Below are 21,683 nucleotides of genomic sequence, written 5' to 3' on the forward strand. Positions count from 1 at the left end.
TGGCCCAGCGGCGCGCCCTGTGACGACGCTTCCGGCACGATTTCCGGCGGCGGCCCGTGCTGTGTCAGGCCGGCGCTGCCGCCATGGCGGGTGAGGGCAGCACGTTCCGGCTGCGCTGCTCCCTGCTGGGGCACGGGCAGGACGTGCGGGGCCTCACCCGTGGCCTCTTTCCGGAAGGAGGCTTCGTGTCCGTCTCACGAGACAGAACCGCGCGGCTCTGGGCACCTGACGGGTGAGTGCTGGGCCGCGGCGCAGGGCGGGCCGGGTGCTCCAGCCGGTGGTCTGCAGGAGGGAGAGCGTGGAGGTGCCGCCGCAGGGGCTCCGCCCGTGCCTCGCCGAGTTCGTCTCTGCAGTCGAGTCCTCCTCAGGCTGCCGCAAGAATCTGTTGGGTCGAGGGATGGCGGGCGGTGGGAGGCTGTTCGCAGGACGCTTTCGTGTTTGGCATTGTCACTTTCATAGAATCACGTTAATGGTTTAGAGAAGGGACCTTCAAGATCATCTAATCCCAGTCTCTCAAACACTGGCAGGGACATCTTTCACCGGAACAGTTTATTCCGAGCCCTGTCCATGCTGGCCTTGAGCACTTCTGAGGATGGGGTATCTCTAGCTTCAACGGGCAATTTGTTCAGTGCCTCATTACCCTCACAGTGAAGAATTTCTTCCTAATGTCTGATCTAATTTTTCTTTCTTTCAATTTGTGCCTCTTACTTCTTGTCCTATCACCGTAGTCCATGAGGAAGAGTCCTTCTCCAGCTTCCCTGTAGGCGCCTTTAGATACTGGAAGGTTGCTATGAGGTCTCCATGCAATTTTCTCTTCTCCAGGCTGAGCAGGACCAACTTCTGCATGCCTGCTTTTGCGGAAAGTTGTATGTTTTTAAGCAGTATGCTGTACATGGATGTAGCATGCTTTTGAAATGGTTACAATGTCTTTAGTTCTAGGCATCTTTTTTTCTGGATGGTGTTAATAATGTTTTTTCCACCACATGGAAATCAGGTAATTTCCAAGGTAACCGTGCGAAGTAACAGTGCTGCGATTTTGACTGATGCCTTAAGTTTCTACTTTCATGTTTTTTGGTTTTTGCAATTCCCTTCCTCAATGGTGAAAGGCCAAACAAACCAAACATGCCATTCATCCATGATCTAGTTTCTTCTCCATTCACACCTTCTCAAAACCACTCCATGCTCCCATGAATTGATTCTGAACAATCCAACAAATTCATGCAACAAATTTTCTCACGGAAAGAAAAAGAAAACCCAACCCCAAAAGTCCTCACACACAGACAAAAAGATGGTTGCAGTCTTGTCACCGGCTCTTGTCACTGAGCACTTCTGTGTGCTCACTTCTCCTCTCTTGGAGCCATCAGAGCTTCTGCGCCTGACATGACTTCACCTTCTTTGCAGGAATTCACTTATGTCCTGTGTATAAAGAAATACAGCCAAGCTCTTTGCCAGAGGTTAGTAAAAAAGTATACTTTGATGTAAAATGCACAACTCTTGGTAAAAATGAAAACTATCAGGAAAAATTCTCAAATGCAACAACTGAAAATATTTCAAATGACAAACAATTGTTGACTGTTAACAATAAAGCTTGTAAATTTGAATGATTGCCAAAATGCTGTCTCATTGTCCCAGATTCTGCAACAGCTGAAAAACTTTTTCCGTGAGGACCTGGGCATCCTTTCCTGAGCAAGGTTCCCAAATTCAGTCCAAAAGTCTGTCCTGCTGTCATTGATAACCTCAAATCAAGTCTAAGTGACTTGTATCTAGTTTTATTTGGTGCAGAAAACATCTGGGTTTGCTGATGAAAACATCTCCTCTAGTTTAAGTCAAAGTGTGGCCAGGACCTTGGCTTTATCCTAAAGTGATATCCTTTAATAAATTTATAGAACAAAGCTCTTAACAGTAGTAACTACAAAATGCTTTAAGCAAGTAAAGAACATAAAGCAGGATCCTGAGATGACACGTGTCTTTTAGATAATTAGAAAAGAAGTGCTAAAGCACACGAGAAGTCAACTAGAGATATACAAAAATTAACAATTCACAATACTTATTACTTAAATCTTATTATCTTAAACTTAACTTACTTATCTTACTTATTATCTTAAAGCACAAAACCCCTGCAAAATAGCTTACAACCAACAACAATCCCGATGTAAAAATTTTCTTCTCTTCCATTCACAAACAAGTAACACTTCTCAGTGTTTCATCACTGCTGTTTCTTTTGGAGCCTTCTTATATTTAAGAAAGAACAACAATTTAACTCTGTAAATTAGATTAACATGTTTTAACAAAAGTTAAATTTAAAACCTACATACAATAAACCTTTAAATTTATAAGATATAAATCTATAATCACTTAAACTTTATAAACCTTAAATTCAACTTAACAAAGCTTAAACTTAAAATGAATCCCATTATTACTTAAACTATATAAATATTAAGCTCAGCTTATACTTAACAAGTCTGAAATCTAAAACAAACCACATAGAAATTACTTCTAATATCAATAGACTGCTAAAACACAACCCAACTTGGATCCAAGTAGATCAAATTATTACAATCAAAAATTCACTTCCATTTTTTAACAATAGGTCTTTCCCCCATACTATGATGGGCTTCTGCATAACAAAGGAATAAATGATTGCTTTTCTTTCAGGTCTTTTGGTTATCATGCACGTGCTTTGCAGACATTCAGTGGTTTCCATATCTCTGCTTTTGAATGCAGAAAACCTCTAACTTTGATTTGTTGTCATAAATTCAACTGTGAGTTATCTGTTCCTGTTCATTTTGCCTGAATGCAGCCCCTTCTAACCGGAGGGTTACTGCCGTCTCTGACATTTCTCCCTCTCCTGGATGGGGAGTGAGGACCTGGAACTCTTGTGCAGCACATGATCCCTGTGCAGCACTGCCAAGGGAAAAGGTGAACCCAGCAGGTAGCCGAAGGATAAATGAAGAAGTAGTTTGTACAGTGGATTCAAGGGAAACCTGGCTGCCTTTTGCTGAAAGAAGTTCAGGAAACTGTGCTCTCAAATCTGAAAAAAAATTCCTATGGTGACTCTTGGTTTTTTCCAAAAACAGCTTTGGGAATGTTCGCCTGAACGGATGCAACATGTTCTGCTTGTATCAAAATCCCGCTTGTGGGCGGGGTCAGGCTCCGCGGTTTGCCCTGATGGGGTGGCTCCCTTGAGAAACCCTCCGCACCCGGTCGCGCCCCGTCCCTGCTTGTGCTGCCTGCGCCTGCCCCGGTTCTGCTTGTGCCGCCCGCTCTGGCTCCGCGCCCCGCGGTGCAGATGCGGCTCGTCCTGCGCCGCTTCCCGCGGCCCGCAGCCCCGCGCTCCGGCACGGCGCTTTTCCGCTTCCGCGCGCACGCGCTGCGATCCTGTCTCCCGCCGCCGACACGATCTGGGCTTGTTTTCCCTTGTTTTCCCGGTGTCTCCTCCACTCCCACTCGGCCTCCCTCTGTCTCTCCCTGGGTTGAATGGGGGAAAAGGCGACGGGAGACTTTGACGCCGTGTCTGAGCGCGCCGTGTCTGCGTGGGGGTGAAAGAACTCCTGGGAGGTCTCTGTCCAGAACCCCCCCGTCCCCGCTGCTGGGGCAAGTTTGTTGTGCCTGCGGAACATGCCTCGGAAAAAAAGTATGTTCATGTCCTCTTGATCACTGGGATGGATTAGAAGTTTTAGTTTTCCCGGGACAGGTTTCGGGGACTGAACTCCTGGGGATTGTGGCAAACCCAGGGAAAGCTGATGGCTTCCCTGTGCTAAACTCGAAGGAGGCTGCCGGCCAGCCTGTACAAAACCTGAGGAGGGCTGCTGGCTCTCCCTTCCCCCACCTCCAGTAGGAGGTATGAGACCTGCCACAGGCTGCTGGCCTGCAGACAAAACACTGCCTTTTCCCTCCTGCGCAGTCCTTCATTATTGCACGGAAGGCAGATTTCCCTTCCCATTGCTCGAAATGTCTTCTAACATAATTCTAGCTGTGGACAAAAGCTTAGTAGCTGTTTTGTCCTTTTTGGATGCCTGTGGTAAAGTTCTCTATTTGCTACCTGCCAAAATCCTGGCTTAAATACAACTTGGGTCTCGCAGTTCAGATAATTGCACCTTGCCCAAAGCAAAAATGCTTGGAGCTCCTTTTCAGAAAGAGCTGCAGGATACGCAGCAACCATCCGTAATTTGGATAGGATCCTAAGTTGTTCCTGGAATACAGTTCCCCCCCATGTTCTGAATCTCAGCTGGTCTTACCAAAATCAAAGAATTGGGTGCACGTATTATCAAATTCAATTTGGAGGTGTCCTGATCACTGGCCTGCAGTTGTCAAGGTCACAGAATCCAGGGTGCTTGTAGTTCCATGGGTCCGAAACGAATTTGAAAGCAACTGCTCTGGCCAGAAATCTTCCCCTTCTCTTTGAAGAAGTTGATGACATGGCTTCTTGCGTTCAGAGGCTTTTCTGGGTCCACTGGGAAGCACCCAGGGATGCCAATTCTCGGGGTTTTCCTTCTGTGCCCACGCAGTGCCCATGCAGTGCCCACGCAATGTGTGTGTCCCTCTCAGAAAGCCCACTCAGTCCCCACCCAGGGACGCCAGTTCTCAGGTTTGGGTTCTTTCTGCTCACCCAAGATTCAGGTGGTGGTTCGAGAGAGTCTTTTGCCTCTGAAGGCGCTGAGCCAGACGCGAGAATTAAATGGAGTCTTCAAGGTCTTGTTTTTTCTTGGTTTCTTGCGCTGTTTGTTAATTCTTATCTTACAGTGTTCTCTGTGCCTGGCTGAGGTGTTCTGCTGCTCGGACACAGGACAACTCCCCTCCCGATGGGAGGTCACAGCCTCTTTATACAGATAATTACATGTATATTATTTACAGTTATGTGCCAATACCTGTCACCTGTGCTAACAGGGTCATCTCTACTCTGACCCAATCCCCTTAAACTACTTTGTGTCATCATCACATCAAAAGATGGAGGCCAGGGGAGAAGAAGAAGCCAGGTCACTGCCCTAATTCCTCCATCTTGTCCCCCCTGTACTAGATTCTAAAAACCCAAAACTACAAAATTTTCCACCCAGTGATAAACTACACTACTGTTTTCACACCTTTGTGACTTGCAATTCTTCTCTCAGTGTTAGAAGCTTTTTTCCACAGACTGAAATCAAAGCCTGTGTCTCCCTGGGCTCTATGCCAGGCAACCCCCCTGGACTGGCTCCACACCCCCCTGGCCAGGATTCAAACCCTCTTGTTTGGGTCCCAGTCCTCTCTGCCAAGGTCTGTGACCTTCCAGGGCGTCCAGAGGAATGCCCTGGACTCCAACATGCACTCAGGTATATATTTGAGTTTTCAGAGAGAAGAAGGTGCCATAAAGACAAACTTGCTATTTCTGATCAAATTTAGCATAGTGTTTGCCAATGAGCAAGAAAAAAAAAGTCCTTCCAGGCCTATCATTGCATTGAAAAATAAGTGGAAAGCTTTAGTATTGTGTACTGGGAAGGAATTCTGGGGTGCAATTTTTCTCTTAAATTTCAATCTTTCTAGGCCATCCATAGTACCTACTCAGCACAAGGCAAGCATAGTTATTAATTCAAGAATTGTAATGTACTCAAAATATTGTATCTGTCATGATTCTAAACTGATTATCACCTGTGTTTAAGTCTTAACAGGGGTTTTACTGAGATGCACTGTATGAGTGGCCACTCAAATTTTGTATCTTGTGTGTGCATCATACCTCCAAGTGACCTCTATCCTCGTGGGCTGATTGCAACTGGTGGCAATGATCATAATATTTGCATTTTCACGATTGACAACCCAGCTCCTCTTTACATGCTTAAGGGTCATAAAAACACAGGTATGTGTTAATTGTATTTTGGAGTTTTTTACATAGAAGTTAACGTGATTAATTAGAGAAGAAATTAAATCGAATTTATAAAACTCAATTTTGATTTATTTGTTATATAATGTAGCAAAGCATAGTTTAATTATACCCTCTGCAAATAGAATTTTATAATCTTATTTCATGCAGTGACCATTCATTGCAAAGACTTCCAAGTTTTTCCTGATCAACGTTTCACTGTCTCTCTGAATTCCTGGCAATTCACAGAATGATTACCCTTTTGTCAGGAATTGCCGTTTTAAGAAGCAGTTAGTTCTGTATATATTAATTTTTTGTCAAAGTTGATACAAGTAGGAAAAATCAGTTTCCTAAATAAACATCCGCTGCCCATTTTGTTACTTAGATGGGTATTTAAGATTAAATTATTGGTGGTTTAAATACGCAGCTTTACACTGTGTTACTGGAGCATTTTATCTTTCTACAGAATCTTTGAATGTCACCATAGTTCCTTAGTGGTAGTATTTTGCTTTCCAAGAAGGTGAGCTAAGAATTTTTCATGTGGAATAACTTCTTGAAGAAGTTACAATAAATTAATACTTGTAGACAAAACTTTTCTTTCTCTTAAAAACTACACATTTGCATTAATTGTGTGTCTTGAGTAGTTATCTAGCCTGTTTGCCATCATATTCTAGTCTGAGATATCTGTGACTGAGAGAAGTTTTAAAATATGAGCGGCAAAAATATTTCAATTTTTTTACATCTAAAATTAGGAGAATTTTAAGCATCTTCTTTCTAGGTTGTAATACAACTACAGTTCACTTAATTCTTATCTAGATTCCTCAACACTAAGTATCTACTAATACCAAATAAATTCTCTTAAATGAACCTCTTAAAATTGTAGGCATAAGATTTGTGGCATTGCAGGGTACTTGTCAGTTCTGACTTGAATGTTCATTCCAGTTTGCAGCCTTTCATCTGGGAAATTTGGTACGTTATTAAGTGGATCATGGGATACAACAGCAAAAGTCTGGTTGAATGACAGATGTATGATGACATTACAGGTATGAAGTTCCTCTACATGAATATGAATAAGTACTCTGAATTTGATTCTGACAAGTCTTAATAATGTCGGGTTTTTTGCAGGGTCACACAGCTGCAATATGGGCAGTGAAGATACTTCCTGAGCAGGGATTGATGTTGACTGGTTCAGCTGACAAAACTATAAAACTGTGGAAGGCAGGCAGATGTGAAAGAACATTCACTGGTAAATGTTGTTGCAGCTGATAATTTCATCAGTGTAATCTGTTCTTGTCAAAAGAGAAGAAACATTAAAATTTTACGAAAGCATGGATAAACTGAACAATGTTTAGGCAGGATTTTTAAAGTAGTTGTATGCCCAGAAGCCACATGACTTCTGAAAAAATAAGGTATTTTTCAGAGAATTGTGAACAATTAATTTTTTTTCCTTACTGCTCCCACAAAGATTTGTTGCCTGGATTTAGATGTGAGCTATATAGAAGTGGTATGTGGCTGCTAATGGAAACAGTAACTGCATTAAAATTTTCTCTTACTTTTGTAAAGGACATGAAGATTGTGTGAGAGGTTTAGCTATTCTCAGTGAAACGGAGTTCCTTTCTTGTGCTAATGATGCTAGTGTTCGAAGATGGCAGATCTCTGGCGAGTGTTTGCAGGTGTATTATGGACATACAAATTATATATACAGCATCTCGGTCTTCCCTCGATGTAAAGGTAGGATTCCTTCCTGACTGTCACACAACATTCTTCAAAATGAAATGGCATGGTGTGTATTCTAATGTTCTGTGGCACTGCCACAACTAAAGAACACTGGTAGCATTTATTTTTTTTCATACACCTAGTGTAAACAGATAAAAAAAGACATTGAGATTGACTCCAAGTTGCATCTCTGTCAAAATTTCTCTGGCAGTAAGTGAGATAAAAGGTCCTGGATTAGGGCTAATTGAAGGCTTAAGTGAAGCTTAGGTGAAACAGTAGGCAAAGCTATTGTCTTAGCTGCCACCTGTATTTCAGTACTGTTGCAGAGTACTAAAATAGTAATGTGTGGCATGCAAGTCTGAGATAATGTAAATTTAGATACTTCCACAACATGCATTATATGAAGTTTAGGTTAAGAATTTTATATGCGAGTATTAATTACATTTGTTTTCAGAGTTAGAGATTTAGAGGTTCAGAACTAACTGTTGAACCAGTTGCAGAAGAAATTCGAAGTCAGTGACCTTTGTGTGGTGTACTGGACACTTGCACATTTGTTCAGCTGGTAAAGTGCACATATATGGGTTGATGCATATATTGTAGACCTCCTATGCCTTAAAATTCCTCATTGAGGAGTTTGTAGACTTCTGCAAATGCTTTGTGTGTGTTTTCTGATAAAGCAGGCTTATCTTCCAAAACTCAATTTGAAACAAATATGAACCTGTCCATGTATAGTGCAAAACGAAACTATGATGATTACAAAATTGTTCAAGCGCTTTGTCTTTCTTTGTCTTGAGAGCAGTTTCATTCACTGTCTGGCTACTTAATCTGCAATTTATGCACTTTGGATTTTTTGAGAAGACAAATGAGCAGTGGTTTACTTTTTGCTCTCTACTTGTAATTGAGAGACTTACTAAATTGCAGAAGGGTTCTTTTTACTATTGTGATTTTTAGATACTCAGTTTCAGAGTGGTATCTAGTATCACAGTATGCTAAGAATCTACTTGAGAAGTTTTTTATATCTTTTTATTTTCAGATTTTATAACTACTGGAGAGGATAGATCTCTTAGAATCTGGAAACAAGGGGAATGTACTCAAACAATCAGACTCCCAGCTCAGTCTGTATGGTGCTGCTGTGTGTTAGACAATGGTGACATCGTAGTTGGTGCAAGGTATCCAAATTTTATTTCTAATTTATTTGTAGATCCAAATCTGACAATCCTTGAAGAAATTGGCAGCATCACTTTGAATGTCAGTTTGTTTAAAAATGCAGCCATCAAAGTGTGTGTGTGTTAAATTTAAACATGTGCTACACTTCATCCAAGAAATAATTTATGTCATTCACAGAGGTAGAGCGAGTTCTTTGCAAATATAGTAAATCATGAATAGACTTGAGAGTAAATTTAGTAAACATGGTATAAAGAACCCTTTTGATAGGCATATTGTATCTTGATTTAAAAATGATACTGAAGACAGGGTTACCTGCTTGATTCCTTTTCTGTACAGTTTTAGTATGAGAGTGAATTCCTTTCATAATAATTCCTTTCCTAATAAGAAGGGTAGTTAGAAATAGTGATGGTTTCTTGTGACCTAGAAGTCACCATCAGAATTTATGTAGTCATTGTGATATTTAAATAGTGTTTCTATTTGAATGTTTTCTCTCCATTCAGTGATGGAATTATAAGGGTGTTTACAGAGTCCTTGGAACGTACAGCAAGTGCTGAGGAGATTCAGGCTTTCGAAAATGAGCTTGCCCAAGCATCCATTGACCCTAAAACTGGTGATTTAGGAGATATCAACGCTGATGACCTTCCTGGAAGAGAACACCTTAAGGATCCTGGTAAGTTGTTATACTTCTGTTATGTTGGAGGTGTCTCCAAATCTTGATTTGAGGTGTTGAAACTTGTGATGGTTTCTGACTTAAGACTTTAATCCCTTTCAGTAAGGTTACTGAAGGAAATGGCTTAATTTTACTCTGCTATTCTTTCACTGATTGTTTTGAAAACAGGACTCAAGGTTTTTTGATTGTAAGGTTTCTTTTATTCTCCTATGAGATAATTTAGAAAAATGCGGAATTGATGCTACAGTATGTTTCAGATGTTTTCTATCTGTTTTGCCAGCTGTACCAAGAGTATGTGAAACAGATAAGGAGTCCTGAACGTGCCATTTTTTTCCTAATAAAAATAATAAATGGAAATTTTCTGCTTTAGCTTTTGGCTTGAAAGATAGTCTTGATGGGCTCGGTTCACACCTTGTAGATACTTGAGAAGTTCTTGAGAATGCAGTAGAAGCAGTAGTAAACGTTATTCTTAAACAGACAAATACTTTTTCCCAAAGTGAAGTAGTCAGTGGCTTCAGCCCTTGCTTATGATCAGGAAGTGGCATAGATCTTTAATCCTTATGAAACTTCGCATCTTGTCAGACTATGGGAGAATATCACCTTTCTTAATTGTCACCTCGGTGAGAAGATGATAAACTTTTGATGTGCTTGACTTAAGTATTGGTTTGGCTGCTTAGTCTGTTGGCAGATACCATCACTATAATTGTAAAATGCTCATTAAGATTGCTGCTATTCTTGTTGTGAGATGTAGTGTATTGTCTGGTTTTTGCTTGGATAGAGTTGATTTTCTACATAGTAGCTCTTGTAGGGCTGTGTTTTGGATTCGTGTTAAAAACAGCATTGATAACACAGAGATGTTTTTGTTATTGCTGAGCAGGGCTTGCACAGAGCCAAGGCCTTTGCTGCTCCTCACCCATGCCACCATGGAGGAAGCTGTGGGTGTGCAAGGAGCTGGGAGGGGACACAGCAGTGACAGCTGACCCCAACTGACCCAGGGGATATCCCACACCTTCCAGCATTATGCTCAGCATATAGACTAGGGTGAAGAAGAAGCAAGTGGGGGGATGTTTAGAATGTTTGTCTTTCCAAGGAACTGTTCAGCTTGATGGAGCCTTGCGCCCCTGGGGACAGCTGAACACCTGTCTGCCCATGGGAAGTGGTGCATAAGTTCCTTGTTTTGCTTTGCTTGTGCATGTGGTTTTTGATTTACCTTTTTAACTGTGTGTCAATCTTCAGATTTTTCACTTCTATTCATCTGATTCTTTCCTGCATCCCAGCCACGAGGCCAGTGAGTGTGCCTGTGGGGTGCTTAGTTGCTATCTGGGGTTAAACCAAGACATGTATCTACTTAATTCTTGTGCTGTTACCTCAGGTGTTGTTGAACTATTTTTAAATTTTTAATGCTGAGCTCCATTTGAATATTTTTCTCTCCTAAAGTAAATCATATCCTTTATATTGTTTGAACTCCTGCCTACAGGAACAAGAGATGGACAGACACGGCTTATTAAAGATAATGGGAAAGTAGAAGCGTATCAATGGAGTGTTAGTGAAGGAAGATGGATAAAGATCGGCGATGTTGTTGGTTCTTCTGGAGCCACACAACAAACATCTGGAAAAGTTTTATTTGAAGGAAAGGTATATGCAAACTTTAATTAGTTTCGTTCTTTCTAAGTAACTGGTCTTTGGTCAGATAAAATATAATTTCAAAAACAGATATAATACCTGTATTGGAAAATAGGTACTTTCTTGTTACCTTTGATCTCAGAGGTAGAAGTATAAGTAAGTACAGTTTACTTTATTAGTTACGAAACACATTTTGTAAAATGAGCAAGCCAGTGGACACAAATTATTTTAGAGAAAGGTAAACCATTAGTAGAGAAATTGTCATGTTCTATTGTATTTATTGTAAATACCTTGAGAGTTTTAATACTCTTCCCAAAGGAAATGAGCTTTATAATTTATAATGCAAGGCTTACTTAAAATATTAGATACCAGGGCTTCTGTACTGCTTCTCTATTGTAACTATTGAACCTAAGCACAGGTAACCTGATCTAAAGACATATAAGCTGAAAAATGTTTCCTTTACTGGAATATACACAGAAAACCTTGTCAGGGTCCACCAGAGAAGAAATGCCTCCAAGGTACTGATTTTCATTTTCACAGATTTTAAAGAAACACTAGGAAATGGTTTGCTAGCATTAGAAGTGTGTTTTTAATACTGAAATTTCTTGAGGCATCTGATTGCTCTATAGCTTTGGAGGGAGCCAGAGGTGTCCATGAGAGTGACCTGATGCATCTTTATTTTGTAATATAGCTCTACGTACATTATCATGATACTTTTTTGAGTGGAGAATTCTGGAAAGTAAGGGTTTAAGTCTTTCATGGTTTTGGCTGAGACAGAGTTCGTATTCTGTGTGTTTTGGATATAGTATAGCAACAGTGTTATAACACACTGATGTTTTGGCTGTTGCTAAATAATGTTTAGTGTTTACCCTGAACCAGGAAATATTTACTGTCAAGAGAGTATTACTGATATGTTCTGTAAGTAGCAGTGTTATAAGTTTTTGGGCTCAGGTCTGGGCCACTGTTAGACTGCAGTTAATACATCATTATGTACTAAGTGCTGGAAGACTTCTAATGTGTTTTTATTTTTATTCTGCTTGAAGGAATATGACTATGTTTTCACCATTGATGTAAATGAAAATGGGCCTTCCTACAAACTGCCATATAACATCACTGATGATCCTTGGCTGACTGCATACAACTTCCTGCAAAAGAACGATCTGAATCCTATGTTTCTGGATCAGGTGGCCAAGTTTATTATGGACAACACTAAGGGGCAAACACTGTTGAGTTCAAGTAATCAATTTTCAGATCCATTTACAGGTAAATATTTTAAACTTAAGTAATGACATTAGACACTCCTCCAAGTTTTGTGTCTTCAGCACACTTGCTGAGGATGTACTCTGACTGATCTTCCATACCATCATTAGCAAAGATGTGGAGTAGGACTGGTGGTACACCACCAGTGGCTGGCTTCCAGTAGATGTTGATGTACTAATCACTGTCCTCTGGTCATGGTTGTTCAGTCAGTTTTTAGTCCACCTCACTATCATAAAATCATTAAGATTGGAAAAGACCTCTAAGAATACTGAGTTTATTAACTGACCACGTCCATGTTCACCCCTAAATCATATCCCCAGGTGCCACATCCTCATAGTTTTTTGGATACATCAGGGATGATGATTCAGACACTTCCCTGGGCAGCCTATTCCAATGCCTGACCAGCCTTCCAGTATAGAACTTGTTTCCTAATATCTAATCTAAACCTCTCATTTCTTCTCATCCTGTCACTTGTTACTGGGAGAAGCGACTGGCCCCCACCTTGATACCTTTCAAATAGTTGTAGGGGGCAGTGAGGTCCACCTGCAACTTCCTCCAGGAGCTCAAACACCCCCAGTTCTTTCAGCTGCTTCTCGTAAGACCTGTGCTCCAGACCCTTCACCAGCTCCATTGTCTTTCTCTGGACTTGGTCCAGCACCTCAGTGTATTCCTTGTTGTGAGGGGCACAGAACTTATCACAGGATTTGAGGTGTGGCCTCACCAGGGCTGAGCACAGAGGGACAGTCACTGCCCTGGTCCTGCTGGATAAAAGCCAAGATACCTTTGTCCTTCTTGGCCACGTAGGTACACTCATGGTTCATGGTCCAGGCAGATGATAATTTGCATTACCGTGTCCTTTTCTGCCACACAGCTTTCCAGCCACTCTGCCTCCAACCTGTATCTCTGCATGGGATTGTTAAGACCCAAGGGCAGGAACCAGCGCTTGGCCTTGTTGAACCTCATAGAATTGTCTGCCTAGGCAGACTTCAGTATTGTAGCTCTTCTACAGATACTTTCATATCCTTAAATGATTGAGGGCAAAGGCACAATCATTCTGAGGAAAAGAAAAAAAGAAAGAAAAATCTTCAGGAAAATTCTAATCAAGCTAGTTGTATTTTTCAGTCTAGTCTTCTTTTTCAAGTGAAAGAAAGATCCAGTTTTCATACAAGGAGTGCCAGATGCTGCTAAGGCAATTACTAAAATACAAAAAATTTAGCCAAAGAATTAATCAAAACTGAGTGAAATACAGAAATTACCTTTTTCAGGCAGGAAATGGAACTAGAATAAAGTGATTACTGATAGGCTAATAAACCATGTTAATCAATTACATCCTGCTTATCACATCTACAAAACAAACTAATGCACTTAATTTCACAAAGATTAATTTAAGAAGAAAATAGCATTAAAATAAATGAGCTAGAGACTGGAAATGGGAATACAGGCTTGTCTGGTTATATGTAACTCTGAGAGCTGCAGTTATCCCAGAAGTAATTAGGTTGGAAAAGACCTCTGAGATCCAGTCTAACCTGTGACTGAACACCACCATGGACATCAACTATATGACGGTACTAAGTGCCAAACATCCAGTCTTCCCTTAAACACTTCTACTACCACCCTGGTCAGCTTATTCCAATATTCAATCACCCTTTCTGTGAAGAAATTCTTCTTCATGTCCAGCCCCCTGTCAGTGGTTGCCTGGGAGAGGAGGCCAATCCCCAGCTGGCTATAGCCACCTTTCAGGAATTTGTAGAGTGGAGTAAAGTTTCTCCTGAAGCCTTCTCTTCCTCCAGGCTAAACAATCCCAGTTCTCTCATCTGCTGCTCATAGGATAGGCACTCCAGATCTTTCACCAGCTTTGTTACTGCTCTCTGGATTCTAATAATATTAAGGCGTGTTTAATAGTCATTGCTTTTCTTGCTGTTTGACTAGGTGCTGGACGTTATGTTCCAGGCTCTTCATCTGGATTGAGTACAGTGCCTGGGGCAGACCCATTTACAGGTAATGTAAAATTTGTATCTGTCTGGCTAGCACTTTGGAGTCGTGTTCTGTTACATTGCATGTTTAGCCCAGACAGCTATTTCTTGCAGTTCTCTATTTGGGCCAGTAGTGTGAAACAGGCTAGTAAGGTGGGCTCTGCCACTGCAAAGCGTACTGAGATCTGTACAGTACAGGGGAGCCCTCTGCTGTCGGGTCTGCCTCATGTCGCTGTCCAGTACAGCAGACGTGTAAGGACCTAAAGCATTTGTTTTGCCAGACTTCATACACATGAAGCACACAAGATTAGTTATGTTCATAGAAGTTTTTCATTTTTACTTCTTTTTTTTTTTACATGATTTTTATTGATACCATTCACCTCATATTTTGGAATACCCTGGAAAACTCTTCACCCTGGAAGAATAGCAGAGTAACAATCTGAAGGACAGGCAAGGCTTGGCAGTGTTTCTGTGGCATCCTGAATCCTCACCCCCAGCAGACACATACCTCCCAAGTTACCAGGCTGTATGCACAGGCAGGTGCCTCCCTACCCTCTCAGAGGTTACTCTGCTTCCCATCACTGCTGCTTGCCTTTCCTGGTTTTGCAGACATGAGGTGTAGTCTCAGCTGACTCTTAACACATCACTGCTGGGTGTTTGTCCTCACCAGTGCCAGGGCACTCACTGCCTGTTCTGCAGTTGCAGATATACAGGTAGAGCAGAAGTCTTTGTGCCATTACAAAAATTCACAACCTTCAGTCTTCCCTGTCTTGGCAGTCTTCTGTGTCCAGCTGTTTCCCTTCCATGGCTTTTGCAGCTCTATGGTATCTGCAAATGGAGGCCTCACTGAGGCCTCAGTGTAAGAGAGTCCCTTCCCACAGGAGAGACCACTTCTGGCCCAGGCACAGAGTCAGTCAAGGCCAGGGCAGTGTGCCCTCCTGCTAGAGCTTGTCATGGATAAGGTGCTGGGGCCCTCAGCACCTGTGAGTGCCAGAGATCATGACACAGTATCTCCCAGCTCTGGGCTCACTTAGTTTGTGTATGCTGTCATCACCAACACCCTGTTGCAGGCATAGATATAATCCTTTAAGAAGTGTTGAACACTACTTTGTAATTCCTTTAGTGCAGAACAATCACTTTTAATATTTTTGTTTGAAAAGTAGTAACTAAATATAGGTATACCTTACCTCTTTATCAGTGGTGGTGTTTAACAGCTTTACATCTTTGTCAGGTGCTGGTCGCTATGTTCCTGGTTCAGCATCAAATGTGGTACCTCCAGTGGGTGGGGTTGATCCATTTACGGGTAAGAGACAATGCCTGCCAATGAAAAACTTTCCTGATCTTTTGGGTTGGTTTTTTCCTCTGATATGAATTCCAGATTGATGCAAATTCACACTTTATTAAAAATAGCAGATTGAAACTGGTTATACTCAGAAATTATTCAAAAAATAGGGATAAAAGAGTCTTCCTTTTCATACAGGAATCATGCACGCAGGCTTTAAAATGTATAGTAATAACCTGAGAGGATTATGGAACTCCTAGTAGTTATGTTGTTGATCACAGAAACTGATATATAATTAATGGTCATTACACAATAATGGCCACTAAATGATCTGTGAGTTTAAGAAATCATTAGAGGTGATGAGTTTAAGAAATCATTAGAGGTGATGATAAAAGCTTTCTATTGCTCTGTAGAAAAAGTAATTTCGGGCTACCTATTGCATGTGCCATAACTTGGTCATCTCTGCAAATCTTCTAATATGTAAACACTTCCATTATGAAAATAATAAAAATCCAAGATTTCAGAGGCAGAAGGGATCTTTTTAGACAAAAGGCCCTTGCCATTTTCATGTGTTAACTACCATAGCCATTGCTATAAGTGACTGTGTATTTAGTTCACATAATTAAGAAATTACTGTTAATAATTTCAGCTTGTAAATTTTTATATGAAGGGGGAAGAGTTTGTGAAAGGATTGCTTTCAGTTTTAAACCCTGAATATAAAAATGATGTAAGGAATGATAGCTATTTGCATAGAATTCAGTTTTTTTCAAAAGATACATTTCTGGGTAATATTCAGCAGTAGAGAATTACTGCTAGGACATCGTTCTGTGTCAGACACCTTGGTACACTGTTGAATGCTCTGTTTTGCCTTTCTGTAGGAATGGGTGCCTACCAGTCAACTGCAGCTAAAGTTGAAAATATTTATTTTCCAAAGAAGGATGCTGTCACCTTTGACCAGGCCAATCCTACACAGATACTGGGTAAGTGTTCTAATATCAAGAATTTTTAAAATGTTTTTGAAAGAACTTGACTAACCAAGCTTTTTAAAAAGCCCTATTCTTAATGCTACATCCATTACATTAATCTAATACTTGGTCTTTTAAATCACATTGAAGTTTGAATATAGCATATGTCATAAACAAAACATGATCACATGATTTAAGTAAAAATAAAAAAAGATCACACTAAGACCATATAGTTTCTTATTGCTTTTACTACCTAGTAAGAGAAAAGAGCAAAAAGAAATTGTATTTCAATTATGAATGCTCTAATCTTCTTATGACTCATTTGTGCATTTTATGTCTTTATGTAGGCATTTTCTAAAATTTTTCTACAAATTCTGAATCTTTGTGTTGCACTATTAAAGTGGAATTAATAGTAGCATTCATTATGATAATTAAAAACTTTAAATTAGAAATTATCAAGTTGGAAAAAGTGTTTAAAAATCTGACCCCCTCCCCCCAAAAAACACTCAAGAGCAGTAGTTGTTTTTTGTTTATAAAGTGCTTCTGTAACATTTCAGTTGAGATCTTGATTTGTGAAGTTCTGTTTTTGGAAAGGCATGCCTCTTGTGTTGCTATTGCAGGCAAATTAAAGGAACTTAATGGCAGTGCAGCTGAAGAACATAAGCTTACTGAAGATGACTTGATAATCCTAGAAAAGTTACTGTCTGCAACATGCAACACCTCTGCAGAAACACCTACAGCACAGCAACTTCAGACTTTATGGAGAGCAGTTAACTGGCCAGAAGGTAAACTCTTGCAATTGTTTTATGCATCATCTCATCAGTACTTCACCATGAATGAAAGGTCTCGTCATGCTGTATGTTACACTGAGTGTGTCGTAAACACTTGATAACCCAACTAGAAAACAGAAGATTACTAAAAGGTGCTGACAGCAATAATCAGCTTCAGGAGCAAATTTTCAGGTTTTGTTGGCACAGTAATAAACATAAAGGAGAAACTTGATATAAAAATCAATTGTGATTATTTCATTAGCAGGGCCATCCACACAAAAAGGTAGGAGACTTGTCAGGAAATAGAGTGAGGAAGTGTGAATTTGGCATCTGAAAATACTACCAAATGAGAGATGAAATTATGGAAATAAATTATGGGGAAAACAAATCAAAAGTAGCTCCTGTTTAATATGGTAGAGAAAAAGTTACTGATGCTAGGCTGTATGATCAAAACTGCGTTAGTGAAATGACATGTTGGAAGAATGTAAATGGAGGCGATATAATTATGTTTAATAATGTATTGTCAGCACTGATGGATTGGAAAAGCTATTTTGGTTGTTACATCACATTGTGGGAAAAAATTATTGTGTGCATATATGAATATCTAAGAATGGTTAAAATTACTGCTTTCTTAAAATTGCAGTTAAAGATATACTAACAGGAAAAACATTTTAATATTAAAAAATCATGGTCATTTTATAGTATCACTTAATCAAACTGTGTTTTACATAACAAGGAGCTGGTGATGGCAAATGTCATACCTTCCAGACTCTTTATATTGTACAAAGCATAATTCTGATGCTTTATCGTATCTGCAGGAAAAACCTCTATAAGTAGTTGGGCAGGTTCAGCTTTGATTTGGTTGTAAGCATCGGATACCAGTAGTAGATCCAAGGAGCCAGGTACATTCAGAATTTGGGAAAGGAGGGACTCTACAAGCTTTCAGTTCAGTTTCCTTACAACTGTTTCCAAATCATCAGTTGAGAACATATTTTTTATTTTCCTTTCCTGTAAGCAGTTTTGTAGCTACACTGTACTGTAAGTTATGGAATGAGGACAAAGGGAGATGCTGTCTATGTTGGGGTGTTCAGTCACTGAACTTTCAGCTTTCAGAGATGTTTTTGGATTAGTTACCATATCTTGTGTTTGCCTTCAGTGGTATCAATTAGAGATCTTAGAAGAGATTTTAAGACTTTTTGCAAAGTGCTATGTTAATCCTAAATTAAGGATTTTGGATTTTTTATGATAAATTGAAGTATCACTAGATAAATTGAAACATTACAGGATTTGTCAATATTTGTCTTAATGAATGTGAAGAAATTTATGCTTTACTTATGCATGAAACTGTTACTGTCCCTAAACCTGTGGGGCTAAGAAGGTCTGCATCTGAAAGAAACTCACTGATAAATTTACACATAATGCAATACTAATACTAAAATTTTGTTTTGTTTCTTAGATATTGTCTTTCCAGCTCTAGACATTCTTAGATTGTCTGTCAGGCATCCCACTGTGAATGAAAACTTCTGCAGTGAAAAGGAGCACGTACAATTTATCATCCTTCTCCTTAAATTTCTGAATCCTAAAGGCAAACAAGCAAACCAGCTGTTGGCACTTAGAGCTCTTTGCAATTGTTTTGTTAGCCATGCAGGCCAGAAGCTCATGATGGAACAGAGGGATGAAATAATGACACAAGCAATAGAAACGAAATCAGGCAATAATAAGAGCATCCACATTGCACTTGCCACACTGACATTGAACTATGCTGTATGTTTACATAAAGTCAACAACATTGAGGGCAAAGCTCAGTGTTTATCAGTAATCAGCACAGTTATGGAAGTTGTTCAAGATCTTGAAGCCATTTTTAGACTGCTTGTCGCTCTTGGGACGCTAATCAGTGATGATACAAATGCTGTGCAATTAGCCAAGTCTCTAGGAGTTGATTCTCAAATAAAAAAGTATGCCTCTGTATCGGAACCAGCTAAAGTAAAAGAATGCTGTAGGTTTGTTCTTAATCTGTTATAATACTTTTTTCTTAACGCTTGGAAGAGTGTATGCAGAGAAAAGATGCTTTTGTTCATGTTTTATGACAGACTATACTTGGGAAAATACTGTGGATTAATTACACTTGACTTGTTGCAAGATACAGAGCAAATAAAACTTTTTTCACTGTTTGTCATTGGACTGCTTTATGAAGTGTTCAGTGCACAGGAACTTTGCAAGGAGTCCTGACATTGCTCAGATAAAAATAGATCACCAAGAAGTCAAACCATATCAGTACTTACAGGTCATCCAGACAGAAAGGTAGGAAATGGCTGTTACTTAATGACTGTCAATTGACACCCACCCTGATCACATTCTGTTTAAGCATGATTAGTCTGTTTCTTGATTGTTCTTGGGTTTTTTCTGCTGACAAGGGGCCCTGAGATCTCTTTAAGTTCAACAGTTAATTTCACAAGTTTATTATTTAACATTAGTTAATATTAACCCTTATCAAATAGCCTGGTAAGGAAATTTTTCATCAGCTTTCTCCACTTCCTTTTGAAATTTAACTTTTACGGCTCTTACCTCTTTTAACTCTAGGGCTAGATGGCTTTTTGAAGAGTAGAACCTCTACTTGCCATATGGATGTTGTGCTTCACTCATAAATTTGTATCTTGCAGTTTGTAAAATGGCATGGACTTCTAGATAAGCCTTTCACTTTTTAATTTTTAAGGACAGGAATACCCCATTAATTAATAGCATTCTTACTCTATGTTGTAAAATCTAGTTGATTGAAAAAGATCATCTTGAAGAGTGGGAGAACAATTTACGTCCAGAGATGAAATTGGGCAGCAGAAGCTTGAAGAAGCTTCCTAAAGGCGGTTGGTGTACCCTGCCTGTCAGTGTTTGAGGCATTTGGAGTGTCCTTGACAAGAGGCTCTGACTTTTGATCAGGTCCTTTACAACTGAAATACTCTGTTGTAAACTGCACAAATTCAAAGTCAAGTTTCATGAAGTAGCTTTAACTTCATAACTGTGGTGACTGTTAAAACCGAAAACAGTACTTTGCAGCTTATTCCAGCAGATCTAAGATGTTCAGCTCAAAAGGGAAATGTTATTTTCTACTACAATTGTAACCCAAGTGTTACAATTGTGTTTAGAATTAAGATAAACTGAAGAGGGTCAATGTTTAAGTTAGATTTTTAATAGAATGGAAAACAGGAAAAAGAAAAGGGCAAACTTCTGGCACATGAGCTCCACATCACATGATAGCTGCCTATGTTATCTATGCCAGAGGTGAAGGAGTTTGTGACCAAGAGCTCTTAACTTTTGTTTTCCCTCAGCCAGCTGAATTGAGTTACTACACTGCTTCCAGCAAATTTGTCTCTCAGATCCTTAGTTGCACACTTCTACAAGTACACTTTGGATGAATTTCCAGATAAATAGTCTCACAGTCCTTATCATGGTCTGAGTTACACATTTTCTGATTTTATCCATTAGAAGTTCATACATGAGACAGTCCAATAAATTCCTTGTGATTTACAATGCATAATAGATGAACCCCTTCCTGGGAAAGCATCTAAGAAGCTACCTTTAGGAAACATGTCTGTGAAATAATGTGCCTGTCTGTTGAATTTTGGTTGCCTACTATACAATTGTTCTTGAAGCTTCAGTGTTCTAATGTTGTGCTCTTCAACTGTGTTTGTAACTGTGCTATTTTAAGAAATTATACTTGTCTTAATATTTTTGTTTTATTATTGTGAAATTGCTCTGTTACAGATTATTCCTTCACATGAAAATTGTTATGAATTTCCCAGACCAAAACTTAATGTTTATATTAATAAAAATACTCTGGCAACTCCCAAGAAATAGTATATTAAAAGATATTATAAAATTTAGTTAAATTGCAGAGAAATGATGAGGTACAGCAAAAAATCCTGGGGACTGCAGCACTAAGGGTTAGGCGAGATAAACAAAGCAGGCCAGAACTGTTTGGAAGGAAAGATACCTGCTGCCACAGGGTACTATGATGCCTACCCTTCCATGATCTACCATCATCTGAGAAAACTAGGAGTGGGGAGTTGCTTTTGCTTTTGTTTTAAGTGGTGCTGTTCAGAACTCCATTGTGGTTCATGTCAGCATGCACATACATAAACACATAAATGCATGTAAGGGTACTGCACAATCTGCTGCTGCGATCACCAATAAAAAGAATGCTTTAGGACTGTCAGCAGGATGAAGCTCCTGTTACAGTGAAAGAATATTGTATCTATAGTGAGGAAATGTGCCAGACATGAAGTCCACAGTGTACCACCTTTTGAGACCAGAAGCCGTTGAAAACAAGTGTGTGCCTGGCACACGACGACTGGGAGTTGGCTTGCTATCTACAGCAGTAAATGTTGAATAAGTTGATCTGTGTGGTAAGGGCTTCTGATTTCATTCACCAG

The 21,683-nt window shown here is 39.8% G+C and overlaps 1 protein-coding gene across 1 annotated transcript; it reads left to right on the forward strand.

Annotated features, from left to right (window-relative positions):
• Positions 1-39: 39 nt before the first annotated feature.
• Positions 40-21,105, forward strand: PLAA (phospholipase A2 activating protein). Its single transcript, XM_066339404.1, has 14 exons — positions 40-232; positions 5,634-5,827; positions 6,773-6,873; positions 6,956-7,076; positions 7,394-7,561; positions 8,580-8,715; positions 9,214-9,383; positions 10,861-11,018; positions 12,050-12,269; positions 14,196-14,264; positions 15,471-15,542; positions 16,400-16,501; positions 17,107-17,271; positions 18,713-21,105. Exons 1-14 carry the CDS (start codon positions 84-86, stop codon positions 19,276-19,278), a joined length of 2,391 nt encoding a protein of 796 aa, XP_066195501.1. The 5' UTR covers positions 40-83; the 3' UTR covers positions 19,279-21,105.
• Positions 21,106-21,683: the final 578 nt, after the last annotated feature.

This window comes from Sylvia atricapilla, chromosome Z (assembly GCF_009819655.1).
Source record: "Sylvia atricapilla isolate bSylAtr1 chromosome Z, bSylAtr1.pri, whole genome shotgun sequence".
Taxonomy (NCBI): domain Eukaryota; kingdom Metazoa; phylum Chordata; class Aves; order Passeriformes; family Sylviidae; genus Sylvia; species Sylvia atricapilla.

Bases quoted from the DNA above. Each gene is read 5' to 3' on its own strand.
- PLAA (XM_066339404.1), top strand. From the start codon at position 84: ATGGCGGGTGAGGGCAGCACGTTCCGGCTGCGCTGCTCCCTGCTGGGG. The intron at 233-5,633 runs GTGAGTGCTGGG...CCTGTGTTTAAG, and splicing joins CGGCTCTGGGCACCTGACGG to TCTTAACAGGGGTTTTACTG. The intron at 12,270-14,195 runs GTAAATATTTTA...CTGTTTGACTAG, and splicing joins ATTTTCAGATCCATTTACAG to GTGCTGGACGTTATGTTCCA.